This window comes from Camelus ferus, chromosome 7 (assembly GCF_009834535.1).
Source record: "Camelus ferus isolate YT-003-E chromosome 7, BCGSAC_Cfer_1.0, whole genome shotgun sequence".
Lineage (NCBI taxonomy): Eukaryota > Metazoa > Chordata > Mammalia > Artiodactyla > Camelidae > Camelus > Camelus ferus.
The window spans coordinates 57971873-57995584 of record NC_045702.1 but is presented as its reverse complement, the minus strand read 5'-3'; the positions used below and the strand labels follow the sequence as shown (position 1 = coordinate 57995584).

Sequence of the window (23712 nt, the reverse complement as noted above, 5' to 3'; positions counted from 1 at the left end):
CCACCTCTTACATTTCACATAGTGGTCTCAGACTCACTGCAACTACGTAGAACCCTGTAAAATCTCTTCTCTGGTTTCAGCATCACTGTTGCCTCTTTGTCCTTTTCCTCCTGCCCTTACGCTACTGAGAAGTGTTTCTGCGTTTCTTACAGCTGTTCTCCCTTGTCCTTCCTCACTGCAGAAATCCTGCCCAGACTTCACTGTGGAGCTGTGACTGTCGGTCTCTCCCGAAGCCTTTTGTTCAGCCTCTGCCTTTCACCCACTTCTAAGTGCTATTGATAAACATTTCCTTTTACCAATCAGAGTGCACCCTCTTTGGCTTCCTTTATTTATCCCATAGTTTCATCAGAAACTTGTATTTCTGAAACTTTGTGCTACCCTCCTCTTGACAAGGCCATGTTTGCTATAAGGTATCAGTCAAAGGAGCCATTTCCTAAGGGCCTACTGTGTGCATCCTGGGTGCCCCACTGTACTGGGTGCTGGCAATATTGTGGCAAATAAAATAAACACATCATTGACCTGGTGGAGCTGACAGTCTAGTGGGAACAACACCTTTTTTTTTTTCTTAAGTTCTTATTTTTTTATTAAAGTCTAGTCGATTTACAATGTTCATTTCTGGTATACAGCAAAGCAATTCAGTTACATATAAAATAATTCACATACCATTTTTTTGAAGTAGAGTTGACTTACAATGTTGTGTTAGTTTCTGGTGTACAGCATAGTGATACATTTATATGCATACACATACTCTTTTTCAGATCCTTTTCCACTGTAGCTCATTACAAGGTATTGAATATAGTTCCCTGTGCTATACAGTCGGTCCTGGCTGTTTATCTGTTTTATATATAGTAATGTGTATGTTAATCCCGAACCCCTAATCTGTCCCTTTCCTGCCCCCTTTCCCTCCTGCTAACCATAGTTTTTCCTATGTCCGTGAGTCTTATTTCTGGTTGGAACAATAGCTAATAAACAAGGGAGTGCAAATAATTAAATGATTGCAAATGTGTGGAGGGCTTTGGAGAATGAGAATAAATGGGAGCATAGAAAGGGGGCATGGGCTCACCTAGGGGTCTTGAGGTGGTGGGAGGTAAAGATTGAGATCATATCAGCTGGTGGAAGTCCAGGCTGAGGAACAATTCTGGCAAAGAGTGGCTCTTGCTTTCCACCCTGTCATCAAGTAAACTGTCATGCTCTTTAGCCACACCACCTGCTCATTCTCGCCAGAGTGCTGCTTCCGTCTTGTGGGTTTCTGCCCTTACACCTTCCTGGTTTTGTGCTGTCAGCCCATCTTGGAACTCCTGAGGTCAGTGTCCCCCAGTTGATAGATGAGGATCTACCAGTATAGCGGGTTCTCAGAGTCTGATTTGTCCACTGACTCCTCCCCTGTTACTCTCCTCTTCTTTTCCTTCCCTTCACTCCTCAGATTTGGTGAGATTTCTGTGGGAAAGAAGTGCAAGCCAACAGTGGGGACTTAGAATTTATTTGTTGATTTATCCCCTCCACCCAAACCCTGAATTTCATCGTCAGCAACCTCCTCTCCCCATCCTAGTCACATCAAGGCTTAAGGGAGTTGAAAAATCTCTCTTCCTTAGAGGAAGTTTAGGTGTTTTGATTTAGATCATTAACAGATATGCATATTAGCTCTGAAGTTTTGCATGACCTGTAATTATGCTTTATCTACTTATCCAGTATTTGTACTTTGTATTTTAGATTTCTTCTTTTTTAAGTTATTTTTTATTTTTTTATTTTTTTTAAGGGGGTAGGTAATTAGGTTTATTTATTTATTTTTAGAGGAGGTACTGGGGATTGAACCCAGGACCTTGTGCATGCTAGACATGCACTCTACCACTTGAGCTATATTCTACCCCCCTAGGATTTCTTGATTCAAGTTATTCAAAAGTTTCCATTTTTGTGACCAGCAGTTGAGTTTTTTTTTTAAAGCATAGCATATTGATAGTTAGTATAGCTAACACTGTGTTATGACCTAGTAAATACAAAGAGGTTTGCAGATATACATCAACAGACTAGTAGAGAGTGGCCGGAGTGTGTTCTGATGCTGTCTGTCGCCTTTCCGCCTGCGCTGCAGCGTAGCTGTGCAGCTGGGCAGACTTTCTCTTATCGGGCCCTTCATTGAGCCATAGCCAGTTCCGTAGCACAGAGAAAGAAAAGACACATTTTGCTTCACTTGATTTTTCCTTTTTCCTTTAAATATGTGTGTGTGTGCATTTAAATAACAATATGAACATGGAATAAGTACTAATTATAACATCTGTGTATGAACACTTACTAGAAAAAACAAGTGAATTGTTAAATGCAGTGTTGACCTGGAGTAGACGTACCTTTAACTTCTATCATTTTATTGTTCTAAATAGAGAATAACACATCTTATTTTTAAAATTTTTGGATTTAATTGTAGTAAAATAAACTTAAATTTTACCATCTTAAGCATTTTTAAATGTACAATTCAACTTTGTTAAGTACATTCGCAGTGTTGTAAATCGATCTCCAGAACTCTTACCACATTGCAAAACTCACACTCTGTACCTACCAATTAAACAGCTCTCCGTTTCTCCCTCCTCCAGCGCCTGGCAACCACCATTCTACTCTCTGTCTCTATGAATTTGACTATTCTAGGCATCTCATATAAAAGTAGTCATACAGTATGTATCTTTTTGTGACTGACTTATTTTACTTGGCATAATGTCTTCAAGGTTCATCCATGTTGTAGCATGTGGCAGAACTTCCTTCCTTGAAAGGCCAAGTAATACTCCATTGTAAGTATGTAGCACATTTTGTTTATCCACTCATCTGTTGATGGACACTTGGGTTGCTTCCACCTTTTGACTCTTGTGAATAATGCTGCTGTAAACATGGATGGACAAATGTTTCTTCAAGATCCCATTTCCAGTTCTTTTGGGAACATTTTGAGCCCCAACCTGAACACAGAGATATGTCCATGCTCTCTAAATATTTGAACAATGTAGGAGAGAAGGAGGGACGGGACAGTTATTCCCAAAATGAGGCAGATGGTAACCCATCAGTCATGTGAGATTATTTCAGTCGGCTTCAGTGTTTCTCAAAGTATTGTCCAGGAGTCACTTGCATTAGAGTCTCCTAGAATGCTTGCTAAAAATGTAGATTCTTAGGCTCTTCACTAAACTTCTCAAGTCTGAATCTCCGGCGAGACTCCAAAATTTGCATCTCAGGAGATGTTTACGTGTACTGAAATGTGAGATGCAACGAGATGGCAACGAGATGCCTGAGAATTTACCTGTTTATGCATATGAAGGTCCTGCTCCCTGCTGCTTTCAGCCCTGCTTTCCTCTGGGGCACATTCACCCGAGGCTAGCCCATGATTCACTTTTTCCCCTCATCTGTCTGGATATTTTAGCCCAATGAAAAGTTCCATAAATATAGCGAAGGATGGCCAGGCCTGTTTGCAACCCTAAACTGTGATCCAGGTCCAGTCAGATCCTTCTTCCTTGGGATACTGGTTGGTGAGCCACTGTTCGCTGTCTGACTGCTCCTGGTCAGTGGGCCAGTGAACAGGTCAGGACTTCCTCCCTCAGGCCTTGTGGTGTTTAGGTTTACCTGAGTTCTTAAAGGGACCAAATTGCTTTCTTCTGTGAGCTTTTTTTTTTCATTGAAGTACAGTCAGTTTACAGTGTTGTGTCAATTTCTGGTGTACAGCATGCTGTTTCAGTTGTATGTACACATACACATGTTCCTTTTCTTTCTGTAAGCATTTGAAATGACATAGTATATTGTGACCCTCAGGACAGCAGTATTAAAGTGTTTCTCTTGTACGACCAAATGAGAAGTGTGACGTCGTCAGTAAAAGCCAACCAGCTGCTTTCTTTTCATTTTGAAATCACTCTTTGCCTTCATCTCGTAATCACATCACGCCCCTTCATCTCCACCATCTGTGGCTTTGCTTCTAGTTGTGATCTGTGATTTGCAAGATTTCATTTTCTTTTTAATATCCACTTTTATTTAAATAATATTGGTGTTTTTTCAGGAAAATTGTCTTCAAACTTTTGTGGAAGAGAATGTTTAATGTTTGACTTCTATGAAAAGTAATGATACTGACTAATTATATACTTTATTTTTAATGGAAGGATCTGGGGGGAAGCCCTAATATGAAGCTTGTTTTTGTTATAACTGACCACCTTTTCCACAGTGTGCTTCATTCAAATTGATTTGGTACTCCAATAATTTTCAGTTTTTGTACAGCCAGTTCTTGTGATTTTCATTAGCTTGGCTGAAATCCCCTCTAGAATGGAAATGCTGCGAGGGTTGGGGTGGTATTGCTGTAGTTCATGTGGTGCCCAGCATGATACACGGCACATAGTTGGTATTTAACCAATATCTGTTGAATGAATGAAACACCATGAAGCTGATTGTAATATATTTCATATACTGTTTTTATTGTTTCTGCTGGAAATTTTCTTTGCAGTTTTCTGTTACACTACAACTCTTTAATAATCTAAGAACTCAATTTCAAGAAATTGACAGCTCACCTACCTAGTATCTTTAATTGGACCAATTGATGCTATAAGTTGAAACACACATTTGCTCTCATGGGGTCACTGATTTTTCTGTGAGGAGAATTGACTGAGCAGAACTCCTGATGCCAACCAGTAATTCCACAGTTGATTCTATTGATTGGAAAGGAGACTGAACACTTCTGAGTGTGAGTGACTTGATGCCAACGATCTCCAACCCAGGTTGTGTTATTGGTGATGGATCAATGCCATCATCTTTACCTACAACAGCCAGCACATTTGAGTCTTTGTTTCAGGATCCCAGATAAACTGGTAGAGCGAGCCTATTTTTTTCTATTTACAAATTTGGATTTCTAGCTGTACACACTGAAAATCCTGTTTGTGTCTGTCCTGTTTGTTTGCAACAGCGCTTAGAGAACCTCTTGTCAGTGGACTGCTCAGAGCAGCCCTTTGTGTAGAGCTTTCTTTGAGCAGCATTTTGGGGTCCAGGATCTGGAGTGGTCAGCCCAACTTACTCTCAACAGTGTATAAATTTACCCTGATTTAGGAAAGCTATTAACAGAAAACCTTTGAACGTGTATTTGTACAGCATGATACAATATTGTACAAATGTACAGGTACAAAATTAATTTCACCTTTTGAGTTTCTAGTCCTCCAGCCTAAAAGTGAGAATGCCTGGGCTTAACTGTTGAACATAGTGTTAAATACTTAATTGATGTTTCTGGATTGCTTAAAATCTTCCAGAAAAATTATTACCCATAGCTACAAAGTAACAGGACTCAAAACGAAAGACATCTGTGGAATCCCAGGACAAGTTAATTAAGAGCAGGTGGGAAGGACTGCTCAGTGGGTCTGACTTCAGTTGGATTTGCTGGTATTCTTACTACCCTGAATGCCTTTTAAGTATTCGGTGTGACCCTAAGCTTTCAGAGTTGTAAGCAAGCTTTTAACTGTATGATTTTAATAGCAGTCATAAGGTTAAAATCTAACACAATGCCTAAAAGTTGTATATACATATGTATTAAAATTAAGATCCACACTAATATTAAGTACATTGCCTATTCTACTGAACCCTTAATTTTCAATTTTCTTCATATTTTAACAACCATTTATAATTCTTTTTATAAGCCCGTTGTTGAGTATATGTGAAGTTATTATTTTCTTGTTCTCCTTCCCACGTGCAGTTGAATCAACAGATGTTTATTGAGTATTCACTTCATCATCAGAATGATACCAGTGTGTTAGTTGTAAGCATCGTTAGCAAATTTGGGTGTAATCTGATACGTTCTTGGTGCCATCTGAATTTGCTTTTCTTTCATTCCTAGGCAGCTTGAGTTTTTCCTCTCTGTCTGTTGGCTGACTGCATCCCTCCCCGTCTGTGGCCGCTTCTGCTCTTGGCACGCGCTCGGTGGGACCACAGCTGCCTCCAGAGCCCGGCCTGACGGCAGGCCCCGGGCGGGGCGTGTCTTCAGCCATTAGTGCTTTCGCTTGTTCTCTCTTCCTCCTTTTTTCATTCTCGTGGGAAATGGGGAGTAAGTGGACAGAATTAGGAAAAGTGGAAGGGAAAACTGAACAGAACTGGAGGAGGCTTAAATGGAAAATGTATTCAACTGGGTTGGATAACTTAACCCAAGTTTTGGTTAAGTCATTGGGAACCTGCGTGGTATTTTGCAGTGATTTGGCATAGTCATCAGAATCAGACTTGGGTTCTGACACCAGCTCTGCCATTCTGAAGTGGACGTCACAGAGCCTACCCCACAACACGGCTATGTGCGCTAGATGAGACTGCAGGAGGGGGCTTCTCCTGTTACCGTGCCCACGCCCAAGGTTATGGCAACAGCTCTGTGACAACAGACCAGCAGTTGACGCCAAGGCTTATGCCAAAACATTTATCTTGCCCCAGCTCCTCTCCCTTCTTCTCTGCAATTAGTGTTTAACGTGTTTTCTCATTTAATCTGTGTAATAGCTTCATTACGTATCATCATTCCCATTTTCCAGATGAGGAAATGAAGGCTTGAGAAGTTAAGTAACTTGCACAAGGTCATGGATTTGGTGAAGAGCTTGGGACTAGTTCTATCAGATTCCAAAGCCATTCTCTTGCCACAGTGCCAGCCTGCCTTGGATAATGAGTGTGTAACTGAAGAATGAAAGGGAGTTAATGGAGTGGCCATGCCACTGTTCTTTCCACTACTTCACTTGGTGAATGAATAATAAGCAAACACTCCCAGAGGGTATTTGCATTTTAAAAGAGGAGCTCATTACCCCTAATGAATCTCTAATTGGTAGGATTTGTGGGGGACATATTTCTGAGCACTGGGGCTCTCTCCTGTGTCTTCAAGGTGCCTGGCTACCCTTTTCTCCTGTGCAGACTGTTGGCTATTCTGGAATCAGAATCGTGCAGTAGAACGCAGTCACATTCTGCCAGTCTGTCCTGAATGCAACTGAAGGAATCAACAGGGAGTTGTGAAAAGAATCATCTAAAGGGAAATAAATGTGGGTTAACCTTACATGAAATGAATGTTCAAAAGCTAAATAACAAATTTGGCAATGTTGAGGGTCTTCTTAAAAAGTCAGATAAAAAGAATATATTTCATAATCAATTTTAACTTCAGAAATACTACATCAGCATTCCCCATAGTGTGTTCATAGAACTCTGCAAGATGTTTAATAGGCATCCGATGAATAAAGTGGCTTTATAGTCAAATGCATTGTGACAAAAATTTTTTTAGATTTCTTTACTGAAGAATTTCTCAGAGCCTTTAATATATTAAAATGAGTTGGAAATCAGTTGGAAGGGAATGTATTCTGTAGGTTTTCCTCATACTTTTGACCATAGAAATATTTTTTCCATGTAAACTCCTTGAAACCAGTGTTTTGTAGATCACATTCTCAGATACGGAGTTCTAGATAATTCCTCTCTAATAAAAGAGAAGAAAGAAAACAGATTTCTGCATTCACAGCTTTTCATATGTAGGCAGGTTCCAATTCTGTCCACACCAGCCTATTCCCAGGCCTGTTGGACTCTAGGGCATTCCAGTAATAACGCCCTTCTCACCCAGATAAGATCTAGCCAGTTTAGTTTTTAAAAAATAAAACAAAACCAAAAAAAAAAAAAAAATGGAGACCAAAGTCTCACCTTTATTGCCAATAAAGCTGGTGTTGAAGAATGTGGCTTCTGTCAGGGAGCAAATGGGGTTTCCTAATCTGAACCCCAGAATTAGATTGATCTCCATCCAGTTATAGAATATGCAAGTTTCCCCAGGTGGGAGGAGGGTCAGGGCAGACAGAATCACGTGTTCTCTCGTCCTCCCCAAGAGAAGGGGAAGAGGAGGAGGAAGAGGAAGAGGAAGAGCCATAGCCATGTGTAGCCAAGTCCTCCCAAACCACCAGCCCAATGACTAGAGAGTGGAGGGAGGCTGGGGTGCATGTTACTAGTTTCCTCCACATGGAAGGAGGCCTGAGGAGTGAGGGCACTCCCTCCGTCACTCACCACCCCCTCCCCAAAACAGAGCTCCTCTGGGTGATCCAAACAGGCATCAGGGTTCCCCTCTCATCACGAGGGTCTCTCCTCTTCGCCTTCCCTTGTAACCAGTGCTCACTCTCTACCACCTTTTCTCCTCTCCCTCCACCCAGTTTACCCCATAGAATGGAGTCATGATGATACTGTCATGACTGTCCCTTTCTCATCTCCTTATATTATGTAATTCAGCTTTTTAATCTAGAAGAGGTAAAGTACATATACTCCCTAAAACTGGGATCTGAAAACTACAGCCTAACTCAACCTGTTTTTGTAAATGAAATTTTATTGGAACGCAGCCACACTTACTGGTTTGTATGTTGCCTGTGGCTGCTCTGAGCTACAATGGTAGGGTTGAGACTGTGACAGGGAACAGTATGGACCACATAGCCTGAACCTTTTACTATCTAGCCCCTTACGGAAAAAAATTGCCAACCCCTAATCTAAAATACGGATGAATTTCACTTCAGTCCTTTAAGGTCTGAAAGAACTTCATTAGTACGGGCATATAGCCCTTTTTCATTCATTACTCTAAATAAAAACTTCATTTTAAACCAAGAAAATTTCATAGCTGTAGTATAAGAGGGATTTAAAAAAAAAAATAAATTCTTTAGTATAAGAGGGATTTTGTCTCTGGTAGAATTGTTTCCAGACTTACAAACTTCTGGAAGAGTATCAAGGGGACTGTGCATTTGCTTTGAGGGACCAGAAGGAAGGACAGAGGCTTGCTCTGGTCAGGAGTATTTGGCATCATCAGTGGAAAGGGAAGAGAACAGATCATTCATGGGGCCTATGGAAGAAAAGAGGAGTAGAGTGGTGTCTGGGGACCCTCGGGGTTGGACCAGCACAAGATCCTGCCTTTAGAGCTCCCTTTTGGAGCCCTGGGCTCTTCTTCCCACTGTTCCCCAGTTAGGGGCTTGATTTCTCCCACTTCAGCCCCCGTCCACTAGAACCTTCCACCAGACCACACAGTCCCCAGAGAGGTCAGGAGACTGGGTTCTGCTCCCACTGTGACTGACTTCTACCTGCGAGACCTTGGGTGAGTCACTGAATGCCTTTGCCCTCAGGCTCACGGTAAACTCTGGGGGTGTTACTGAACAAAAGTTTGTGTGCCGTATGCACAGTGAGGCCAAACAAACCAAAACGTCAGAGTCTAGAGCAGAGGAAAGTTTATTGCTGGGCCAAGCAAGGAGAACAGGTGGCTCATGCTCAAAATACCCGAACTCCCTGATGGTTTTTCAGAGAAAAGCTTTTGTAGGTAAAATCTGGGGAGGGGGCTGAGGGTTCTTCTGATTGGCTGGTGGTGAGGTGACAGGGCGGTGCTCCAGGAATCTTGTCCTCAGCCTGAAGTTGCCATCCTCCACCTGGGTGGGGGCCTTATGTCCTGCAGAAGAACTCAAACTTGTTGTTATGTTCCTCCCTGAGGAGGAACCAGGGTCCTGCCCCAAGGCTGCATGGTTGTTTCTCGACTGCTCCTCCCTCGTTTCTGCATTCTCTCCCTTCCCTGATGAGCAGCTGTTTGAATCTGCTCTTTGGAGCTCAGGGAAGATCAGGGAGGCTGAATGAAGCCTATTTCCTACAAACAAGAAATGGGGGCATGGGAAGGATTTATACCAGGGAGGCCCCACAGGATCCTGCTCTGTTTCTGTCCCTCCTTGTCTTGGATACTCCTCTTGAGGAGAACAGGTGTTGGACAAGAAAGAGAATAATGTTGCAGGGGTGAGGTGGGGAAGTTGGGAGGATGTCTTGCTGAGCCATAGTGAGAACCAGACATGGTGTGGTAAAAAAGGCTTTATGAAATGTAAATACTGTGAAAATTTCTGCTGTTTTTCTTCTCCCTTTTAAACAGCTGACTTGTAAATGAAATTTTTGAATCTATACAGTACATAAATTAGCATTAACTGATGTTTGAAAACTAAAGTACCTTATTTCACATCGGCCACATGCATCTTCATTTATTGTTAAAGTGCCTAACTTTCATGTGGGCTCTAAAAAGTTAGAAAAAAGAACTGAATTTTTACCATGATAAAATAAAATAATTCTTCACTGGGAGGAAAAACACTTCAAAAGTTATATTTCGTTGTGACCTGTTCTTTCCTGTTTGTTGTTTCTGTAGCTTTCATTTTGTGCCTTTGTTTGCAGAGAGTAATCTTGCAGATGGCATTTTTCTTTGTAGTCAGTTTTTGTCCTACCTGAGTCACCACCAGATACAGCATTTCAGTAAAGAGTGATTGTGCGGTTGCTCCCAGGCAGATGTGTTGTGTGATGTCAAGAACACTGGCTGATAAGCTTTCTGGTTATTTAAGCAGTATGGGGAAATGGAGAAAGTTTTGTTCAGATACACGCCTTGAAATCAGAAAATGGTGAAGGAAGCACAGGCGTTGTGCTGAATGATTTCAGCCAAGTACAGTGTTTGTATGGCTGTGGCATGGGGCAGCAATCATGTGAAAAAGTCAGAAAATCTTCCTGGAGTAAATGACCTTTCATACTGGGTTGTTTCATGATGAGCCTCAGCCATGTGAGTGTTAAACACACCTTGACCTTGATATACAGAGACTTGCATTACCTTGGCTGCTTGTCCTGCCGGGGCCTCATCGCCTTTAACCAAGCAAACTAAACTCTTTGTGCGTTAGTTTTGCCGCCTGTGAGCTGGGGGTTGATCAGGTAATCCCTCACTTTGAGAGAGAAGGAACATTTCTAAAAATAAGATTTCCTGATGTGCAAATAAATGGTCAGTTTAAACAATTACTTAAAAATCAATCAAAATAATGATTTGACATCCTAGGTCACAAAAGAAGGTTGATGTATCTTTCACTTAACAACTATTAACTTTATTATCTTACAGGCATAACTTAAAAGTTCCTAATGCTTTTGTTTCCATATGATTTTTTTTTAAAAATCATTAGCTATTTTTAAACTCAAATAAATTATGACACCATTACAGATGAGTAGTAACATCATAATGGTATTTAATAAATTTGACTTTTAATTTCCACAAATACATTTTAGACGAAAGACACTAACTATATGTTCAAATAAAGCTCTTACTTCATTCCATTTAGTATTATTTTGTCAGCCTTACAGACGAAGAATGTATAAGGAGAAGTTCACTAATTTCTTGAGCTAGTATTTCTGGAACACCTACTATGTGCTGCCCAGCAGTAATGCTGCTCTGCCTAGCTGAAAACAAAGCTTATAGGCTGGAGTAGGAATAATGTGCTTGGATTTTGAACATATGGGGGATTTACCTTAAGTAAATAAATGACCGATTTCATTCTTGTTTGTGGTTTTAGAATTCAGCAGAATTTTGTTTACTTCTTTAAAATTTTCACGAGGTCCTTTCTCGATGATAGCTGTTGGTCCATTGGTAAACTAAACATTTGTGTTTCACTGTGGAAAAGTTAAGCCCAGCCCAGACTTTCATACTTTGTTACCTCCAATCAAGACTGTGACCTTCCTTATATTAACAAATTCCTAACCTTTAATGTCAGACAAATCATCATCTATGAATTTTGTAGTCTTCACTGTTGTGGACATTCCTGAGTTGGATTAATCTTTTGGGAAGAGCAGTTTACATATTATGAAATTAACCTCTCATTATGCTTTAAAGAAGTAGGCTAGTTGTTTTTTTTTTAACCTATCATGTTTTAATCACAGATCATCCGTGTTAGTTAATAAATTAAAATAGGCCATTACTAAATTAAATTATGCTTGTGTTTGTGTCTGCCCTGTGTCCTTAGAGCCAGCCTAGTCACCAACTTTGTTTAGTAATATAACCCACTCAGGTGTCAGCTTTAGGAATCAGATAATTAACTAAATGCTAATTGATGAATTTTTCATTGTTCTTTCCTGCCTGTAAAAATTGTTTCACGTTTGGTTAATAATTACATACATAGATATCTACTCTGAGGCAAATCCACAGAGACACAAATACTTTCAAAGAGTAAATCTTATAAAAAACAGATTTGGAGGACAATTATTTATATTATAAAGACTTTTAATTTGAAAATAATTTGCTTTATCTTCTTTAAGTTATAAGCTTTCCTAGTTTATTTGAATTATGACTTGATTGACAAAATATAAATTCACTTGATTTTTCCAGGGTAAACCTACAAAAAGCAAGATACATGTCTGGTTTAGATTGTATGTCTGTGTATTTATGGATGATTTCTGTGACCACTATAAAATTAGTGTTCTTAAATATTAATGTATTTACTTTGTAACAAAGGAAATAGTAGTTGTTTCCATAATTTGAAATATACAGTAACAATAGAATAAGTAGCAGACAGTTTGGCCTCCGTGGTATGATAGTTTTTTTTATTTTCCTTTTCTTCATAGGAGATACAGCACATGAGCAAAGAGTGGCAGCAAAAGGCAAAACTTCAGACGTAGAAGGCAACCAGCCTTTGGAGGTAAGTGCATTTGTTTTTTCATAATGCATGCAACAAATACTAAGTACTGACTGTATTCAATGCATTGTGCAAGGGGCTAAGTATATAGTGTGAAAAAACAAACACAAGGACAAAGAAAAATGCCTGGTAAGTGAAACTCAGTGAGTCCTTTTGGGGTAAAACTGAACAAGTAACTGTGACTACACATTCCTCTGAGGGTGAAGAGTAACTTCCACTCTTGCTGTGCAGAAGGTGCCAGGGTTCCAGGAAAACGGGTGATCCGCCCCAAGTCAGGCGACGGCAGTGCGGGGCTGACTTCCCAAGTGCTGCGTTTCTCCCAGTGCTGGGAATGGACACTCTGTTGGAAAAGGAGGAATAGAGCACTTAAGTTAAAACATCTGAATTATTTTTAATTGAGTGATTATTTCCTAATATACCTGAATAAATAGGTAAGAAACGAACCTACAGAGAAAGGTTTGAAAATGACCTGTTCAGGACTGTAGTACATTAGCATTTCCACCATCAGAGTTCATGCCTTGTCATCGTTTGGTAGAAAGACTAGAGCTTTTGTTCTTTTCCACATGAGAAAATTATTTGCTCCTTGTAGATCCTTGAAAGTGCAGTTCACATACTTTCATATTCTACTCAGAAACATACTAACCTTATTTAATCCCTGAAATAATCATTTCTAAGGGTTAGGGGGAATGTGAAGTATTAGGGTGGAAGAGATACCCGTGAATTTTGAAACTTCCTCCTTGGTGACACACCTCTACTTATAGTCCGCTTGTAGCAAGTGAGGGCATTGCATACAGCTGGAGTGAGGTCAGGGAGCCTGGCCTGTTTATCACCGTATCCACAAAGCCTAGCACAGAACAGGTAGTCAAAAATATTTGCTGAATGAATGAATACAATCATGAGTTGTAAGTAGAGAGTAATATTTATCTTAAGAAGAAAAGAAAAATGCCTTGTCGACATGTTAAAGCATCTTGATCTCTTTTATTTATTCAAATATTTAGTGAGTACTGAACATAAGTAGCCTCTTGATAGGAAATAAAGGTTGATGTCTTTGAACTTTGCCAAAGAACCACCACGTTGGTTCAGAAATCATCCACAATTACTTGAGTTTAACTGCTTAGTTATGCGATTCAGTGGAAATGTCTGTGGAACTCAATTATTTTTCAAAGTTGACTCACTGATAGAAAGAATTCCAAGATTAAGTTTTAAGGAAAAGGCTTTTGATAATAGATCCTCTGAGATTTGAAACAAGCTCATGATTGTGCTACTTCCTGGTCTCTCCAGTGTACAGTCAATTCTTAACCATTAAGATGGGATATATATACTCATGCTACAACAGGTAAAAGTGCCTTCTGTCTGAATAGTTGCTGGGCACTGGGAAGCCAGCATGTGCTCTCAGAGTGCTTACTGATGTAGCAAAAAAGAAATAGGGAGACTACAAATGAGGTTACAGGGTTAAGTCACAGTACAAGACAATAGTACTTGCACACTTTTAGAGGCTAGTGTGATTCACCACAGAAGAGGCCAGTCACTTATCCCCACCCGAAGTGTCCAAAATGGAATTTATTATTCCTCTGTTTTAAAAATCCCCAAAATGCAAAAGCACTGCTGCGTGTTTCCTCCATAATCTACCTTGAAAGATGAGTCTTATCCAGTTCAAAATTCTTTGAAGGGTCTGATGACTCCCATAGTATATGTCCACTTGGACCTCTCTCCTGATGAGCTCTAGACTATATCCAACTGCCTACCTGTCATTTCACTTAAAAATTTCTAGACAGTTCAGCCTTTACTTGACCAAAGAAGAACTGTTGGTTCCTGGCGCCACCACCCTGAAGCTTCTCTCTGCTCAAGGTTTCACCATCTCTGTTTAATAGCACCACCCCCTGTACAGTGGTTTGCTGGAATCGAGCCCTCGAGACTCCCGTGGCTCCTTTCTTTCCCTCACACTCCACATGCAGTTCCACCAGGAAGTCCTGTTCCCTCTCCCTCTAGATCCAGAGTCTGACCCCTTCTCAACATGGGCGCTGTTCCAACTGCTTTCACCAGGACTCCCTGCCTCCATTCTTCCCCCATAAGTCCATTCTCCTCACAGCAGACAAAAATAGGAAGCTGATCACATCATGCCTTGGCTTAAAACCCACTGGCTGCCCGTTCTGACTGGAGTCAGTGCTAAGCCCTTCCAGTGAGCTACAAGGAGCAACCCGTGCTCTCCAACCCCATTTCGCTCCCTACCCCAAACCCCATCCCTTTCCACAAGCTGCCTTTCCGTTCCTTGATCCTTTGAAGCTCTTTCTTATCTCAGCCTTCGTATTTGCTGCCCCTTCTTTGCCGGAGCCTCCCTCGCCTGCCTCCTTGTCATTTAGATCTTAGTTCCAGTGTCACTCTTTGCGACAACCTCAGATAAAGTGTCTCTTCCCCCAGTCACTCTAACGTGACACTGTTTTATCTTCTCCATCAAATCTATCATCACTCTCTCAGATTATTCACTTGCTGCCTCCCTGCCTGCCTGCCCTGACTAGAGTGAAAACAGACCTCGTGGGCCTAGAATAGAGTCTGGAACTTAGAAGGTGCTCAGTAAACACCTATTCACCGATAATCTAGAGTCATTGAATGTCCTCGTCGGTCTTGGCAAATTAAAGGCCTGAAAATGTCATTTGACTTACTCTTTTCACCTCACTTTATCAAGTCTATCGTCAGGTTCTGTTGATTCTACCTCACAGATATCTTCCAGATCTGGTTCCTCGTACTCCAGTGAGGTCCTCATCTGTCCACTAGACTCTCAGTAGAGGAGCAGCTTCTTCCCCAAATCCCTTTCAGGGAAAGAAAGCAGGTTTTGTTACTTCAGCCCCCAAATGCCTTGAAACCCACGGAATAAAGCTTAAAACCAAAACCCTGTTCAAAAGACATCTCTACTGTGAACTCTTCCCTGGCTCACCCAGCCGGAGATAAACCCAGTGTCCTTTTACTACTTGTGTTGTCTTTTATGGCTTCACTATAGTTGTGAGTTCCCGAACGGTGGAGGCTACACCTTAACTAGTTTTACAGCCTCAGCTACTCACGTGCTATCAGACATATGGGGCGACACAGATGCCCAGTCTATGGTTTCTAAATGGGTACTTGAATAATAAGTGGTCTTCTGCAGATGCTGTCTTAGGGGTGAATTTCTTCATTATTATTAAATTCTAGTTTTGACCTTATAAACACACAGTTACTTTTTTTTTCTGCTCTGTAAAAAAGTTTTCTTATATTTCTTAGAAGTTACCCATAAAAAACTGTTAATTTAGATTATTTGGCACTCGTGTTACATTAGCAAGACAAAATGTAATGATTTCAGTTAGAATTAAAAGTTGTAACTATTGTACCTAGCAGGAAAGATTCTCATTATTTTCATTTTTCAGGGCTATAGAAGAAATGTTGAAATATTATTTATAATGAAAACATATGTGCTAACTTAGTGTGGGTTCCATAGAGCTTAAAAATAATACTCTTAGTCTCCAAAATAGAACTCATATTTCTAAGGACCCTTTGGAGAAGGTGGCTTTTAGTATCCCTAGATAAGTTTTTTGGTGAATTAAGACAAACATATAGATTGCCTACTCTTTTCAAGGAATTGTTGGACATAGAGTGAAGAGGATCTAAAGATATATAAGACTCCATGATTCTAATTTAGAGAAGCTGACATTCCCAATCTATTTGTGAAAATTAGAAAACTCCACAAGTCACTGTAATATGAACTGGAATAAATAAAGTTCCTTAAGCTCCATACCTATAGCTGAGGTTTCAGGGGAGGAAGAAGTGACATCAGGGAGAATCAAGAAAGGCTTCATGTATTAGGTGAGCTTTGAATCATGAAAAATGTTTTCTTATTATTTACACAATTAATTTTATGTGATTAATACAAATTCCTGTGACATGAAATCCTTCATTAAGAATATTTGAGCTATATAGAAGCAGACCATGGTATGAGACTGCTTTCCACACATGAATCTCAATGGTAGATAATAAAATGTTAAAAAAAAAAAAAATAGAACTTGTGCTGGGAGACACTGCAGTTTTTAATGGCAGTTAAAATACTTCGTTAAGTGGCCTGTGATATTTCCCCCTTACACTTTATAGCCCAAGTATACTTCAGAACTGTGTTCCCTCTCCAAGTACAGTTCTCTCATCAACATCATGGAAATTCTAACATCTAGATAGAATATGATTTGAAAACAGGAGATCTGATTTGGGCATCAAATAAGTTAATGTTTACAAAGTTGGATTATGACCTATTTTAATGCCCAGAAGACACTATGAAAAGCAGCATATTTATTTGCATTATGTAATTAATGGGACTTTTTACTTCATGAAACTGAAAAACATATAACATTCCTGCCAGGAAATCATGATTTCTCAGTAATTTCTTTGTCTCTTCCTCACTCCCCCTTCCTAAATATTTTAGGATTTTTCTCAGTGGTGACTTCAATTAGTTACTGCTGTTGTACTTTAGTGTTCCCTATATATGACCCCGAAGTATCATCACGTAAATTAGGGTAACTTAAAGAAGCATTGAATTATCTAGGCTTCTAATGTGGGTTCTCCCAGGTTGTGCTTTAGTCTGTGTTTTAAGAGCCATTGGTAACTTTTAACAAAATTCACCGTGTTTTGATGTGTAGTGTATAAGCTCCTATAAACCCATGTTTATAGGACAAGGGCTTATTAAAATTAAACTCACTAGACTCTAGTACTTGGGGGAAGAGTGATAATTTGGAGCCAAATATCCAATAGGAAGATTATCTACCTCCCTCTGTTCCTTTTTTTCTTGTTGCCTTTCAGGGTAAATTTTGGTAGTGCGTTGTAATGACATTACAGCTACTTACTGCCTTCTGCTGTCTAGGAGTCTGGTTACTTACAGCTCAGGGGGATAAACCCACAGATTAATGGGGGGCCAGGCTTTAAATTTTTGTCATTTTGCCTCGTCTCTTCAGGAAATAAACATTACACGTAAGTCAGCAATTAGTCGTTCTTTTCTAATCTTCAGTTATGGAAAGTGTATTATATTGTGAGAACTGGAACCATATTAGCTACTAATTTACTAGTAGACTTATTCTTTTTTGGTTTGTAGGTATATTTTGAGAGATATGAATATGTAAATCTTGGTTTTTTAATATAACTATATCCAGTTTTGGCAACTATTAATTTTAAACACTTCTAGCAGATACTCGTAGATTGTTTATGGACCTTGAATTTCTTTTATTTTTACTACAAAAATTATTTTTAAATTTGCATTTTTTAGCCTCTTTATTTTATGGAAGTATATTTGACATACAACATATTAGTTTCATGTGTACAACATAGTGATTCAGCATTTGTATGCATTGCAAAATGATCACCACAGTAAGTCTAGTTACCATCTGTCGCCATACAAAGTTACTACGATATCATTGACTCTGTTCCCCATGTTGTACATTACATCCCCATGAGTTACTTACTTTATAACTGGAAGTTTGTATTTGTATCTGTATAACTGAAATTTGCATTTGTTTTTGGTCTCCAGGATTGAAGAATATGTTTATTTAGTTCACTGCCCTAAAGAGAACAGAATACAAAAACAAGCCAATAAAAAACTCCCCACAAAACCACAATTCCATTTGTATATTTGTCTTGAGCGACAACTAATTCACATATGCATATGGAGACACATATAAAATAATAACTAACAGATGGTATAGCTGCAAAGTAGGATTTATAAAGATTATTATCAGCTGGTGGTATTGAGATACTACTGTGGTTACACTGACAGAAGACAGAAATTACTTATGATAATAAACTGTGACACTAATATCCCCTCAACTTCTGTTAACCAAAGTAGCTTATTGCATATTTAATACACATTTTTTAATGAAGACCTAAAATAATTTTACAGCCAATTTGTACTAGGAAATTTAATAGACAGCAGTTGCAAAAACAGTAAGTAAGGTAGTAGCAGCAACAGCAAAGCATTTGCTAAGATCCTTAAGTTCATAATATTAGAATCCTGGGAAAGTACAGGAAGGATTTGGGAGACTTTGTTTATTCAGGTCATTTGAAGCACACTTCTCAGTCTAGTACACAGTATTTGTCATTTTTATTCTCATATTTGTAAATAGTTGAGTTACATGTGAAGTTCAGTAATTTAGGGAACAAAAACTATTTGGAAAAAGGCATGGAATGCACATATTAGTGAAATGTTAAACTTACTCATGTGTTTTTGTACTTCTCTCATGTCTTTTAACAGAACTATAGGAACCTTTTGACTCTGTAGGGACAAATTTCCATGTTCTTTTATTTTTAGATAATCATTAAAATGAATGAAAATATCCTTGAACTTTGTAAATTCTATTCGTAGACTTTGGTTACCACTCTTTAAAAAGGAGTGTAAGATTATCTTATTAAAGACTGAGTTCTATGTAGAAAAAAATTGAGGTTAGGTGGTATAGGAAAAAGGAGTGATTGTTAAGAATACTTTCAAGAATAGTAAACATTCTTCTAATGGATGTCAGGATTTCAGTTTTAAGAATTTTTTAGTAAAACATGATATATAAGTTTATAAATTTAAAGTTTTGGGGTGATAAAGATGATTATGAAGCTGTTAATTCTCACAAGATCTTTAGTCCAAATACAGGTATAATGAGTATTGATATTGAAGGCAGTTTAAATTGATACAACCGCTTTTGGAAAGCATTTTGGCAGTAAGTATCAAGAACCATAAAGACATTAATATACTTTGACAGTAATTCCACTTTTAGGATTCTATTCTAAGAAAATAATTTTTAAATCCACAAGAAGTTGTATGTGCAGAAAGATGGCAGTCGGCTCAGTGGAATATTTTTTAGTTTTCCTAAATGAAATTTATGATTAGTTTTCAGTAAAATATAAAGACTCTGGGTTTCATAATTTCAGTTAAAACATTTGAGGTACAAAATTGTATTTACAGTATGATTGCTGTATATAACAACTGCAGAAAAAGATGATGTAATACATAAAAACACTGAGTGCTTGCCTTTGGGATGATAGATATATGGGGTAAATCATCCTTTCCAGTGTCCTGATTTTCCAATTTGTCTATAATGAGTATATCTTATATTTTAAATGATAGTAACTTTGATGGTGAGGAAACAATGTATTCACTCAAGGGCCTGTTTTCTGCTTAACAGAAGGACTATTTTGTATGGCAATAAGGGCAACAGAGCAATCTTCTAAGGATGATCTTTAGGAAATAGGTCGGTACTTCCCTGCCTTGGCTTCTTTAGGTTTAAGATTCCTTAATTAGTTGATCACAGAGCATCACATCTGATGATTGTGGCTTGTTAAAACATCTGTCCTCTCACCTGGGGGCCTTTCTAGCAGGGAGAAGAGTAAGGGGACTCGGAGGTTTCTCTTCACGGCTCATTGGAAATCACGTGGCCCAAAGTTTTCTCATTGATCTACCTGACTGTCAATGTCATTGAATCAGTTATGAAGCCATAACTGATTCACCACAAAGGTTGTGCATTACTGGCTTGAACGTGTATTTTTCTGCAAATCTTGCTTTTTCCTCTATATCTATGATTCTGAGACTCTTAGTTTGAAGATACTAATTTCTCCCTTTATGAGAGTTAATTTATGAGAATATAATTTTATCCAAAATGAGTGCCAGGAGTTTTGTTTTTTGTTTCTCCTAAGATAGAACCATTTCAAATTTCTGATTTACTGGGAAGTAGAGCACAGTTGGATTATTATTTATATGGTGAATTTAACTCTTTGTTGTGTCTCTCCTCCTATGTAAGATGCCTTTTGGGAAAAAGATTTTGTAGAGTATATTTCTCCAGTCTGTATTTTCATATAAATTACTGGGCCATGTAATATCTTTGCTGGACTCCTCTGCTCAACAAGTGTTTGATCTGGGACAAGTTGCTAAACTTCTCTTCAACTTCAATTCTTAGTCAATGAAGTAGGAGGATTAGATGCAGTGTCTGGATCTTTTCCTCTCCAGACGTCCTGGCTCCTTACCTCTTTGGAAAGTGAATTGGAATTTTGCCACCAGATGCCAACCTTTTTACTGCTACTTTGATTTGGGGGTAAGGGAAGGGGGGCGGGGGGATCTACCGCATAGTGAAGATATTAGGTATTGATTATTCGGGCTTTCATGCATGTTAGGAAGGAATTGTCCAAAAGTCCTTGCAGATAAACTGTTAGACTGCAAAAACTACTTCCAAGATCCTTGTTCTTGCTTACAAAGTCTGTTTTGAGAAATGATAAATTCGGCCACTGATAAAGAACATTTAAAATACTTTATTATATTTCTTTGAATTTACAAACTTTTTACCTTTATATTTGACAGTCAGATTAGCATGGGTTGTTGATAGCTCAAAATATTGGCAAGATGAAATAACCTGAGGTATTCTTGTCAGAGTTTGTAAAGATCTTTTCCATAACTTCACATTTGTATACTTTTGTTACCATACATCTTTGTCCTAATTTCAGTTTTGCTGGAAAAAATCAGAATTGAGAGATCATAATTCTGGTATATTCTGGCTTCCATTGGGGTTAACTAGCACACTGAAACATAATGTTCATTCATCTTAGCCAAAAACGGCCAAACTGTGTGAGGTGTATAAGAGCTGCCCCTGTTTCCATCCAAAATGCACATATGGTGTGGGTAAGCCAGTAATGTGAGTTTTATGCAATGTTTCTGCTCTTGTACACAGTCTGTTGCTCAGCACCAATTACTCCTTGCCAGAAACCCGCTAACCTGCTGCTTTTGTAGCTCTGCTTGATGAAGCTAGGTAGCTTAAAGTGACCACAGTGATATTTATTTAACTTTAGTAATCTTAGTTTGTGAGGGTTATGTAACTTTAACCGCCTGCCTCATCTGTTGATTCATTGCAACTGATTGCAATTAGAATCAAAGAACTGGAGCCTGTCATTGTGTGAGACCCAATATGTGTTTATATGTTTAGAAGGAGGAACTAAAATGTGGAAATACTAACTTTTTGCTTAACAAGTCTGGTTTTCTACCTCCAATTTAGAAAGTATTATTCTAAACCATACAGAATATTCCATCTATGTGTTGGTAGTCATTTTGTCGTCACTTTTCTGGTTTTCACTTTTGTGGTTTTAAAAAGCCACAAAATCAGCAGGGTGAGAGGTCCATGTTGGGAGAACAACTGTTCCCTATTTCCCATAGCCATCTTTTTTCTAATCCCCTGTTTTTTAATTAGTAGCAAATGGTCCTTATTTTTTCCTCCTTTGGTTCATGTTACAGTCGTAACTTCTTGTGACTCTATAGAGACTTTAAATTAAAGCACAACTATATTTATGTTATTGTCACATAACTAGGGATTCTTTTTTGAAGGATAAATTTCATCTGACTTTTCATCCACTGGAAAAGGTGGCATGCAGATGTATACTTGGCCTAATTGGCTTTTTCTGAATATTCCACTTTGTACCTTCCTGAGGAGTCTTGTGAATATGCTTATGAGAGTGCACCAATATGAAAACATAGGGAAAAATTACACCTTAGTTAGCTTGGTTAAATTTACATAGATTTTACATTTCTTTCCAGATCTAACAGGCCCTACTTCTTACTGTGTCAGTTTTTTTTTTTTTTTAAATGAACGCCTGTGTTCATCCTGCCCTGTTCAATAATTGACATTATTTCCCCCCACTTAAGGACTGTTTAATGTCCACTTTGGGGGTGTCATATTAGGAACAAGACTTTCTCACACTGCTTTTTAAATTACTTAAGAAATCATTATGGCTGTGAATTCTTAAGTTTTCTCTAATACCAGTTATATAATAGAAAGTACATGTACTAGAACCTCCTAATGTAAAAGCTAAAAGCCATAGTTTTTTTTTTAAGTAATAGCAACCCACATTTTCTCTGCTTTCTTATGCCACTTGGAGAAGGAGAAAAGACTGGCATATAAGTATTACACCTAAGAGCACAGTGCTAGTGGACTGAAGTACCATTTACATAATAATAAGCAGCCCATGAAAACTTTCTCAGAACTTCTGAACTGAAAAGAGTCAGTACGCTGTTGCATAATCCTACTTCTTAAGTTGGTTTCTGTTGGAGAATAATTTGAAGAACATGCTGTCTCTTTGTTCGTGGAAATATTCTGGAATGTATTACTAGATCAAGCTGGCCTATCGCAGAGCTGTACATTTCTATCTCATTGCCTCAGTCCTGCACAGATTGCCTTCCCTGAACTGTTTTTCAGCTTGATTGAATAACTGTGAGAAACTGCTGTGAGGAATCCACGAGGACATTTATTATGGAGGACTTACTCAGACATTGTCTATTACATAGTTTCCCCGTGTAAAGTCCCATTTAGGGCTTCTGATTTCTTATTGCTTTTATACCAACAGAAAATATTTTCTTTGTACGGAGGTGGTAATATTCTCTTTTTCTCGTGGTCATTGTGAATTTTGTACCTAGTCATTTTTTTTTCCATTTTCTTTTGGCAGAAGGAAGCTCAGACCTATATTTACAGCGCAGTTTTAGTAATTATTTAGCACCCTGTGGGATGTGTATCTGCATACTTTGTTTTCCCTTAGTCTCATGTTCTTGTTTTATATTTTTCCTGGTTATGATTTTAAAATTTATTGTGAATCTTGTTGGTTGCTTCAGAATTATTGTGTAGAGAAAAGAGTTAAAGTTAATATGCATATATATGTGTGTATTTATGTATATTTTTATAACACTTACATAAAGTAAGTAAAATGTGCTTTTTAAATAGGTTATGAGAGGTATACATAACTCCCAATTTTGATTCTCTCACTCTTTTAAAAAGTTATCTGTGACAAAATCATGAGTTTTTTACTGTGAGAATGTGTGCATTCTTATTTAATCTCTCTGATGCCTCAGGCGCACACACTGATTTCCAGTCTAACATGCTTTCTTCAGGGTCCTTGTTAATTTGAGGCGAAAGGAGCCTCCTTTCCAAGTCATCAGCTCTGTCCAGCTGCTCTCAGGCAGAGTGTACCTCGGAGAATCTACAGCTCTCACTATCTGCGACATCAGCCACTTGGTGGTCTCCTACACACACTGGTTTTTCATGCTCTAGACATACTCCTTAGATGGCTTCTCAGTTGAATTTTAGATATCAGTATGGAGGACCAAGGACAAGTGACTACCTAATTTAGAGAGACATTGTCTTGGGAGTGATGGTTCCTCACAGTAGTGAATTCATAGAACCCCTGAAGTAGCATGGATGGGTAGCTGCTAGAATGTGAACTGTATCAGCAGACAGACATGGAGTTCCTTCCGATCATGGCTCGC

At 38.7% G+C, this 23712-nt stretch overlaps 1 protein-coding gene and 1 long non-coding RNA gene across 5 annotated transcripts in view; one reads left to right on the top strand and one right to left on the bottom strand.

Moving 5' to 3' along the window:
• The window catches only part of UMAD1 (UBAP1-MVB12-associated (UMA) domain containing 1), a 194278-nt gene that overhangs the window by 117834 nt on the left and 52732 nt on the right, over positions 1 to 23712 (top strand). For both annotated transcript variants that reach the window (XM_014557493.2, XM_032483960.1), the window contains one exon: positions 12361 to 12434. In XM_014557493.2, the coding sequence (XP_014412979.1) occupies positions 12361 to 12434 (74 nt within the window). The remainder of the gene's footprint in view (positions 1 to 12360; positions 12435 to 23712) is intronic.
• LOC116664960 overlaps positions 12318 to 23712 on the bottom strand; it is a 149747-nt gene continuing 138352 nt past the window's right edge. For 2 of the 3 annotated variants that reach the window (XR_004321523.1, XR_004321522.1), the window contains 3 exons: positions 17900 to 17996; positions 15092 to 15238; positions 12318 to 12771 (listed from right to left, as the gene is read on the bottom strand). This is a non-coding gene — a long non-coding RNA (uncharacterized LOC116664960). Of the gene's footprint in view, positions 12772 to 15091; positions 15239 to 17899; positions 17997 to 20754; positions 20918 to 23712 lie in introns of all 3 variants that reach the window. The other variant, XR_004321524.1, reaches the window with a different exon arrangement.